Source organism: Lycium barbarum, chromosome 8 (genome assembly GCF_019175385.1).
Source record: "Lycium barbarum isolate Lr01 chromosome 8, ASM1917538v2, whole genome shotgun sequence".
Classification (NCBI taxonomy): Eukaryota; Viridiplantae; Streptophyta; class Magnoliopsida; order Solanales; family Solanaceae; genus Lycium; species Lycium barbarum.
Genome location: NC_083344.1, coordinates 12400257 through 12410909, shown reverse-complemented (window position 1 = coordinate 12410909; position 10653 = coordinate 12400257). Strand labels below are relative to the sequence as shown.

Sequence of the window (10653 nt, the reverse complement as noted above, 5' to 3'; positions counted from 1 at the left end):
CAATTTCCCTTAGGTATGACACCATTAGGAAAATAGGGCAGCTTCTGCAGTTAGAAGGATCAGAAACGTCCAACAAGGATGAAGAAAGTAGCATGGACCTCACTTAAAGCAAATATAAGGGACCAAAGTGCAAATTTGCTCATTTTTTGTTACAATACACAGTGCGGAGTTTCGGCCTTTGCGTATCGTACTTTTAGGATGTGCTCTATGGTGTCCATCGTGGAGGAAAAAAGAAAGGAAAAAAAAAAAAAACTTTTCTCTAAAAAAGCAGCAGCAATAAAATGGACATTTCCATATCATTTTTAATTTTGAGAATGCCAAGAAATTAAAAGACAAAAATGACACCTTTTTCTGTTTGCAACAATTTAACAGCAACACTGAAAACTCGACGCGGGTTTATATTTCACCCATAATACAACAATTAGATTATATTACAAAATGATAAAATGAACATAGAGGAAAAAAGAAAAGAAAAAAAGAAAAAGCTCTCCCACAGGATGCTCGGCATGCACAACGATTCGCGAAATATCCTTGGGCAATTTCTTGCCCCTACAATCAGCATCCCCTGTTTCTTGCATCAGCTTCATGTTACAATAATTACCATCAAACCTGATAAATTAACACTACAAACAGGCAATTCTTTTTGGCACCTCAAACACGTTTTTTTTCTTTTTTCTGGCAAAAAAAACTCAAACAAGCAATTGCAGGGAGAAACCTGCAGTAACAGATGATAAAATCAGACAGCCAAAGAAAGGCTTCTTTGACTAGGATGATTATGTGGCTTTATCTCCCACGATTCAGATTCTTCTGCTTCTTCTGGAAGAATGAAAGGCAAAGAAATCTCTCGGATCATAAGGTCACCACAAAACGGGCAATCACTGGCTACAGCATCATCCAGCTGTGACCGGATCTGCAGCATACAGTTAGGCAAACAATCAAATACGGAAAGCCAGAAACAAGGGCTATATTTACTAGAAGAATCAACATGGAGTGAGCTCATATGATTCGTTTAGTCTCCGACAAGATCCTTTCAGTTTGAAATGAATTAGCCGAATTAAAAACTAAGGCATGCAAAATGACTGGAAAAACCCTTCTTTTATATTACTTAGCCACTTAAAGGGAGTGATATTTTACAAGCATGAGAAAAACCTTATGCATGGGCGTCACGCTAGCTAGTGGTTCATCAGACAAGCCACCATTTGACACATTCTTAGGTTCAGCACCAAGTAAAGTAAGTTGCTTCTGCAGATCCAGAATGTATTCGGCCTGCGATATCATTTTAAGGAAAATGTTAAGAGACTGTCAACCCAAAAAATAACCAGAAGCAAAAGACATTTCTTCCAAAGATGTAACAGATGGTATTGGAGGACATTATGAGGCACTATCAGGAAGTTTATAATTGCAAGTACCAACTGCAAGATTATGCATACGCATATTATCCTGTTAGTAACAGAAGAATTAATTGGCCATTTCAGAAAAGCAGAACTGCAACAGATCTCCTTTTTATCAACAATTATTAGAAGCAAAGATAATAAACAAAACACCACATTATATTTGGCACCATCATGGACAATTTATCAATGATAAGATTTATGCATATATGATATTTTCCCTTTAATTAAAGAAGAGAAATTGGCTCATTGCTGGAAATGAGAACTGCAATAAATCTGGAGAACATAAGAAGGACGACTAAAAAAGGGCAGCCCGGTGCACAAAAGCATCGGTGTTCACGCAGGGTTCGGGAAGGGCCGCACCTCAAGGGGTGAGATGTAGACAACCTAGCCTAATGCAAGCATTAGCGTCTGCTTCCACGGCTCAAACCGGTGACCTATAGGTCACATGGAGACAACTTTACCGTTTCTCCAAGGCTCCCCTTCAAGAAGAAGGACAACTAACAAATCAACAAATGAAACCTGACAATATCTTTACAAGCAGTACTTTGAAAAGTGAAGAGCGAAAAACTCTTCGAGGTCCATCGGCCTTGAAACTAAAAGTGAGAAGCGAAGCACAGGCTTCTTTGAAATGAAGCACACAATTAGCGGAAAATTTTAAAATATCAAACAGATATAACTTTTGTACTATAAAATTAAATTGCAATTAAAGTAACTAGTTTCAGTATCCAAATATAATAATGCCAATATTAGACCAACTCCTCAAAGTTGATATTCAAAGAAGCAACCGATTCGTGTCATAATCACTTTCTTCGTCATTGTTTTTTTTCTTTTTCTTTTGTAAGTACTCACTATGTGTATCATTGTTTAAAGCAGACACTTCTCTGAAGCACATGAGTTCACCAAACGATAACCCCTCACTTTGCAGGGCTTCATAGCTTTAAGCAACAAAGTTCTGGCTTTTAAAAACATTGTTTACGAGTCAGATAATGGCAATCCTTGAAGAATAGCAACAGCAATGCTAAGAAGATGATTTCCTTCCCAACATAAAATTGTCTGATAAACACAGTGAGTATATACAGTGACATGAAGATTTCAGACTTGAAGCCAACTCTTGCAATCCACTCTGTTTAAGTCTATTAGGTTATTTATCAGTTGTTCCATGAATGTTAAGCTTCTAAAAATACCACTTTATACTACTCAGTGTTGTTAAGCGCGCTTAAGCCCTAAAGCGAGGCTCAAAACATGTTGAGCGCTTCGCCTCGCTTTATGTGCACTTCAGTGTCATCATCAAGGCTCTAAGACATACTTTTCCTTGCCAATGAGCCTCTCTTGAAGGGGTGACACTAGATAATTCATATTTCACTTTATCGTAATGCTCTCACAATTCCTTTGTCCATATATTTTTTTATTCATGCTTATTATTTTTGGTCTTGGACTAAACATATATAGATTTGTATTTTTGCACCATTGCGCCTTTATTCATTAAAGCCCGCGCTTTGTTTTGCGCTTAAAGCCCCAGCTGACCTTAGTGCTTTTTTGCGCTTTTCGCTTTTGATAACACTGGTACTACTTCCCCTTTTCTAGTGAAAAGTTACCTAAAGGCAACACCAACCCATTTCTACACACCCTACAAAACAAAAATAAAGAAGAGAAACTTCCACCATGAAACTATAACTTGCAATACCTAGCTGTAATACCAACCTTTTCCTACACCATCCTGAAAGAACAAAAATGAAAAAGAGAAACTTCCACCATAAACTTATAATCCCACAGTCCACTACACTCCACAGAAAATTACCCATAATTCTTTTATCACCCTCCTAACAAATGCAATTTATAAATGTGAGAGCCAAGGTGATCGGATCGGTGTTCACCCACCCAGGTTCAGAGAAAATTTTCCAACTAACCAATTACAGATCTCATAGTCAATGCCTGAAAGCCCCCACTCGTATCCATGAAAACTTGTTAAACCAAGAAATCTCTATAAAATTCCTAGACAACTAAATATTGAGAAGACCAGCATAACACTAGAAAGAAAAAGCCATTATCATCAGAAACACTTTTACTTTCTCTGAAAACCACAACCTGCAAAATAACTATCTGCATGTGTTGGTTTAATGGTCAAGGTTTTGGCCATAGCCAGGAGGAATCTCAACTTTACCGCCACCCCTTGCACCGAATCTAATAATTCCCCAAAGAGTGAAAACAAATATCCAAGCAAAGAACCTAATTCTTGTAGTCGTCATAATTGCACTTAGCAAACAAGAATATTTTCAACATGCTTTGTCAATGCTAATAATGCAAAATACAGATAAGCCAATTAATAAATATGTGCTCTCACATATATGAAGAGATGAGAAGACAAAGCAGTATAACTAGTATTCAAATGATAAGCAAAAGCTGGGCAGGAAAAGACACTGCTGTTACTTACTTGAGCTTGATTAGTACACCTAGTCACGTGAGCAATCAGGCATTGTGCATGAAACGCATGCCCACATGGAAAGACATAGAAAGGAGCCATTGGTCCAACAGCCATATAACCTGTAGTCATTCGATAATCACCACCCACATTTAATATCTTCCGCCGACAAACCTAAAAATGAAAATATAGGAGTGAATCTTAGTAAGAAAAAAAAAAACAAAGGAATGCATGTCCAGCAGTCTGCAAACAAAAAATATTGACATATTATCCTCAAGTCTGCGACGGCATCGGATTATATGCTTAAGAGAGGAAGAAATAAGCAATACATATTCATAATGGAGGTACTGCTAAAGAAATGCAAAAAGAACAAACATCAGGAGACCATACCCCACATTCCTCATCTCGATCAATGACAGTATATCGCTGAGCAAGAGCGCTGATGTCATTTCTAATGTTATCGGCACCACGGGTTGCATCATTCATCTCCTGCTTTAGTTTTTCAATTTGCTCGTTGTAATCCTCTAAGGATGAGCAAATTGCTTCCTATCAAAATTATTGAAAAAGATTAATGTAGTGAAAAGACAACATAAGTGTAAGAAAGAAGAGAGTTTGAGAAATAAAGCAGCTTGATTATTCCCTCACGCCACTGTGGTTTAAATAGCTAAGTGTACATATTCTAAGAAAGGAAACAGAATCAAAACACATAATTACAAGAGTAAATTGAGCTATTCTAAATTTACAAGATCCTCAAATATTGTAGAATATCTACGAGATTCTACCAATAAGCAGTAAAACTTAGTTTAGATAAGCACTAAAAGTAGCTTTGAATCCAGATTAAGGTGACAGAATGTAAACTAATGCTAAAATCACTCAACTTATATTAGTACCGAAAGACAAAAGATCCTTGATTGATAACTTACTGTGACAGGCAACGAGACCAGAAAACCCTGAAGCTCAAACAACTCTTAGCTAGGAGTTGGAAATCAGACACCTTACTGTTCTTTGTTATTTTCATGAAATTAAAATTGCTTGTCCAAATGGAAGAATTTGTTTGATGCAAACGAATTATACTCTAAAGAAAATGGAAGAAAAACGTATTTTCTAGATTCCTTCTGAACCAATCATAAATTTAGTAACACAGTCGTGATCAAATTGATAAAAAGAGAGATCAAAGAATGGTAGGCAAGGTAGTATAAAAATCTAAACTCAGCCTAGTGTTCTGCTGTTTATACAGTATGTGTTGTCAACCGGCACATGCAGGACCATCGAACTTCTCATTGAGACCTAACAGTTTCTCTTAAGTTCCACATCTCTTTTTTTCCTAATCATTTTCTTTGATTTTACCCTTACTGGTTGATCAGAAACAACTTTCTATGTTCTTTTTTCCTTTGACAGGGGAAAAGATATATTTAAGGTGAGGCTGTAATTAATTTCGTAAGCTATTACAGCTTTCTAACGAATAAATTTAAAGCATTAAACCAATAAATATTTGAAGAAGTTAAGTGTCACGCCTGTGGAACTTACCTTGAAGTCATCAATTAAAGCAAAGTCTGGGAAGAAGGGTAAGATGTCCTCAATCTTTAACAGACCATCAGTTTCCTTGAGGAAAGCAATTGCCTTTCGTATATTCTCCCTTTTAGTTCCTTTTTCCTGCTCAATGACATGCTTAGCAATCATAAGCCAAAGCTTCTTCCTCAAGTCCTCATCATCTTCTACCTTGTCTGCTTCAGCCATTGCAAGCTCTACATCAACCTATTGAATCGAGGGAAATTAGTGAATGGTGTTTTCTCCTTAAGAAATTTATGGAAACGTACTTGAAAAGTGCCAAAATTCGAATGGATCTATAGGTGGAGCACAAAATTTCACGGACATGCCGAAAATCATTAAAATATCCAAATTCATCAGTTATGTACCAAAACTGATTCTATAGGCTTAACAAAGTAACCCCAACTAATCTTGTCCACCAAAAAAGAATAGGAAGCAAATAACTTCAGTTGCGAATTAACTCCAGCATATAATGTAAGTACTAGAATAATTTTAACAACAGAAATTAGTATGAAATTAGATTGAGCATATAATATCAGTTTAAATAATCAAATTTAGCATACCAGAGTCACAAAATTAATCACAACATGTAATCATAGTGGCAATATTAAAAGAAAAATTCAAAGAAAGAGAAAGCAGGAGTGGACTATCTCAAGGAAGTAAACTAAGAAGAATAAGAGAAGCAGTGAATAAGAAAATAACGAAGTCGCAAATGGAAAGAAAAAAAAAAGGTAGCACCCGTCAGAAGTTGAAATAGGACAGAAGAGCTGAAGAAGAGAGCAGAAGATGAAGAAAAGAACGAAAGCAGAAAGAAGACAAAGGGAGAAAGAGAGAAGAGCGCTGAAGTCAAAGAATAGAAAAGCTTGGACCACATACAAGGTCGATCAGCCTAAAATTCTCAAATTTCATTCTTTTTTTCTCCTGCATATACTGATACTTCGATATTTGGTTGCTTTTTGAATTTTAACAGATGTTTTGGATTGAAAGGAAGGGTAAAAATAGAAGAGATTGCACAGACAAAAGAAAGCAAAAGTTAGAGGAAATTTGAATATCAAACATGGGGATGAAAAACTTACGTTTGATGGACACTGGGTTAAGATAAGAAGTTCTACAATTGGGAGTGCAAGACAGAGAAGCCTTAAAACAAACTATCGCCAAGTCTACTAATGTTCCATCAAATTCAAAAACACAAGCAACAAAAATGTCTTGTGTGAGCAAGCTACTTAGAAAAAGACGCATGCACAGACATAGAGGGGGGCAAAAGTTTAATCGACTTTCTCCTTGTCCTATTAATTTAGAAGGCAGGAGAGAGAGCAACTATGGTGGCAGACAAAATGACCCATCTACATTTGAGAAGAAAGGTAAACACAACTTAATGTTGATAAAGGCACACATAAACATTGAAACTAGGTGCTATGCAAGCTGGACACTCCACCTCACGGCTTCATTGCATGCATCAAAAGCATGCACCTTAGCGCAACTGACTCTATAAAAATATAAATTCCATGGGCACTATCAAGACGAAGAGGGCAAGAAACATCTAAATCAGAGTCTAAACAAAATTAATTGTTAAAAACAACATTATGATAGATCTGCCCGCTATTAAAAGTAGAATATAGAGTAAGGATATCGTCACCAATTGGATTAGACAATTACAAGTACATTTTTTTATTGGTACAATTAAAATTTACATTTTTGAATTATTACATGACTTTATAGGGTTTAAACTTGGTTGTCAGATTCTTACTTCATATATCTTCTCTTTTTTGATAAAGTAATATGTCAGGGCAAAAAGCTGCCCGTATACAAGATTATCCCTCTTGCTGGCAACCAAGTAAAAGACACCTTTCACGGTACTTACTTTATACATTGTTTATGTCCTATGAAGTGCTTTGTTTGTAGAGCAAACAACCAGGCTGTGAAACTCTATCACCTCCCAGTCCTACTTCCTCCTAAACCTCAAATCCCAAAGAACTTCTCCATTGTACAGTCCTCAGACTATGGTTAAACTGCCATCTCCTTCTGGTATGAAATTCTATAAATGTTTGGGAAAGTAATCCTCAACGTCATATTTATCGCACCAGCTGTGCTCCCAAAATCTCACCCTCCTCCCACCCCCGCCTAGAATGACATATTGGTGCTAAACTCTTCCCTGCACCCTCAGAATGTTCCTCTACAATCTGCACCCACAGGGCATGGTGACAATTTTAGTTCTCCAACCTCGTTCCTAGACCCCTGGCCTTTCTACTATCACATACCTCCAAAAAGCATCTGCTTCAATCTGAAATCTCCATAACCATTTTCTTAATAATGCCTCAGGGAACACCCTTAGATCTTTGATTCCATGGCCGCCCAAGAACTTATGAGTCATGATCGTCTCCTACCGCACCATGGAACTTCCATGCCCCGGCTGTCGAATCCCATAGAAAGTTATTGCAATTTTTTATTCATTTATCCATATAATTGTCGCTAGTATTTATAGCTATTTTCCTGCATAACAGATACATTTTTTAAATTTCTTTCGTTCTCCCGCATCGTATATCACTAAAGTGTATGCGGTGCTTAACATCTAGTAGACGGTGTTTTCCTGCGATATTCGCCTTTGACAACATTGGCTTAAATACTCTTGAAAGCATGTTCTTACTTTCAAAAATAGATACAGCTTCCCGAATATAATTCTAAATTTCAGTAAGCAAATAAGGCAAGAAATAAGTTCAGTCTACATCAAGATCATAACCAGAAATAAGTTCAGTCTACATCAAGCCTTGGGACCAAAAAGATGATAGACGGAAGCAGTACAAAGGAATGTTTAGATGTGATTCAAGCAATCAAAGTGTGGGCATTTTGATGACTATGTGATAAGCTCTACGCTGTTTGTCTAAAACGAAAATATAACATTCATCATCTATATACTTGAAACACCACCATGACCTGATTTTTGGAGCAAAAACCTGAATATAAATAAATAAGGAAGAAGTAATTCAGATAAGTTTTGTTATAAGTTTTGTTGGATTTTACACTTTCTTTTTTCTCCTTTTTTAGTGTAAGTAACAAGTACATCTTGCGCTTGACGATTGGTTCTTAGTCTTGTTTCCTACGCATGTGACAAGCAATAGTTAGTAGGCCAACCTCATGCCTTCCACCTTTGCTTTCAACTTAGTCCAAAGGACAACACATAATGCATGAGAATTGTTAACATCACAAATTAGCTAACTTAAGAGTTAATGTAGTCATAAATTGCACAATATATGCAGTAACGTTACAAGAACCATTAGGCTACCAGGAAACACAAAGCGGCAATCAGTATTAAAACAGAACCTGTAGTGCTAGGGCAACTGCTTCTTCATGCATAGACATCATGCTGTATATATGAACACAAGCTCGCATTCTCTTTTCCTTGAGGCAAAGGCGTAGCGCATATTTGGGATCATAAAAGAATTCAGGACCACCTGGTTGTCCTTTACCAAACTTGCATTCTAGGAAACGCAAAAGAGCACTCTCATCTTCCTACTTGGAAAAAAAATGAGAAAAATTAGGCGAAACTACGCATATTTCTACTTGACAAACATGGAAATAACATTTAGCAAGTTGTTGAGTGCACAATGGCATTCCAATATCTCTTTGCAGCTCTGATTAATGACTTACATTCACATTTACATGACAAAGGTTCAAAATTTATCCCCGAGCAAAATAAACCTTGGGCCCCTTCCTTAGAGAAGGAGGACGGCCCTGATACTAACTAGCATTTGCCAAGTGTCAATTCTACATTGGACAACTTCTTTTGGTTTGGAATTAATTTGCTTTGGGGACTAAGATAATCGAACATTCCTCTGACGAAGAAACAAAAAGTTACAAATAATTACACCAAAAATGTTTCTCTGACGATGCTGTCCGAGCCACCTTGCGTGTACCTCGACTATTCTATCGGGTACCTGCTACCTCTAACAAGCGCAGGTACCAGGTAACTCTGCCCACCGAGGCTTGGGCAGATGAAAAGAAACCACCAAGTGTTTTGCCTCCGCTGGCATTTGGACCTAAGACCTCATTGTTCTCCTCCCACTTCATTAACCACTAGGTCACACCCTCGGGTGCATTAAGAAAAAAAGGCAGCGCACATAAAGCAGTACTGATTTCTCCCAATTCTTGCAAGTATAATTTGTAAAATGTGTTGAACAGTAAAAATAAGCAGTATCACAGTATAAAGCAGAGCATATACGAAAAGCAGCCCTGATTTCTCCCAGTTCGTACAAGTAACATTTGTTTATCTTGTTACGGTGAAATGTAAATGCTACCTTCTATGAATTTGAATAAACTACAAATGAACAAAACAAAATAATAACTAGAAATATCAAGATGAATAGCTTTCGATAGGGAAATTAACACAATGCTTAAATTTTGCCGTGGTTTCGGCACGTTTGCAACAGAGGTACAAGAAACAGATGAATATGCAAGAATATTTTCTGTAAATGAGTAAAATTAGATGCAGACCGGGTACTCGAAGATATCCTGGATGGGTAACCATTCGCATATTCAAAAAATCTCAAAGAAAATAGAAAGATGGAGAAATCCCGCATGCACATATGAGACCAGATAAGCATTCCAAAAGCTAAATAACATGGAACCTTTTTGGAATATAAGGAAAGTAACAGATTGTGAACGCCAGGATCCTCATTCTGTAAACGATGAACACAATACTCTAGGTACTTGATTACTTCATGAGTTTCATTCCTGCAGGTGGCATATGGTAGAAATGATCTCATAAAAATGGTAGAAATGATAGTAACCAAGAAATATAAAGACTGTCCAGATAAAGGGCATCTTGAATGCAGAAAACAAAGGAACAGGAGAGCCTTCAATGTGGAAGAAACTCATTCTGCACATTAGGAATAATACTTGCTAAGCACACAAAAGTCTTCAATTTCTGTAGAATCCTAGATGATTGGATGAGATTTGTGCATCTTATTTTTTGTCAAACTACAAAGCATTAAGTACTTATCAAAAAACCTAAAAGACATGGAAATCAACATGAATTTATGTTTTTGCAACAAGGAGAATTTGCAGAAGAAACAAAGAGAACAACATTGTCAAAGCTTTTCAATTCACAAAATATCAGTTGAATGCAAACCAAACTGACAATTCTCCAAAATAAGTAAACAATCGCAATATCCAGATCACCTTAAAGTTCTGGAAGTTGAAGGATCTACAGAAACACTATAACGCAGTATACTTAGAAAGACTTAACCCTAAACCCAGCAAATTTGCTTATAGTGACCACTACCAGACCTTATAAAG

At 36.8% G+C, this 10653-nt stretch overlaps 1 protein-coding gene across 3 annotated transcripts in view; it reads right to left on the bottom strand.

Moving 5' to 3' along the window:
* Positions 1–273: 273 nt before the first annotated feature.
* The window catches only part of LOC132605934 (vacuolar sorting protein 18), a 27441-nt gene continuing 17061 nt past the window's right edge, over positions 274–10653 (bottom strand). For all 3 annotated transcript variants that reach the window (XM_060319216.1, XM_060319215.1, XM_060319214.1), the window contains exons 19-25: positions 9984–10089; positions 8680–8868; positions 5341–5568; positions 4204–4359; positions 3826–3987; positions 1150–1266; positions 274–910 (exon numbers count right to left, since the gene is read on the bottom strand). In XM_060319216.1, coding sequence (XP_060175199.1) covers positions 737–910; positions 1150–1266; positions 3826–3987; positions 4204–4359; positions 5341–5568; positions 8680–8868; positions 9984–10089 — 1132 coding nt within the window. In that variant the 3' untranslated portion in view covers positions 274–736. The remainder of the gene's footprint in view (positions 911–1149; positions 1267–3825; positions 3988–4203; positions 4360–5340; positions 5569–8679; positions 8869–9983; positions 10090–10653) is intronic.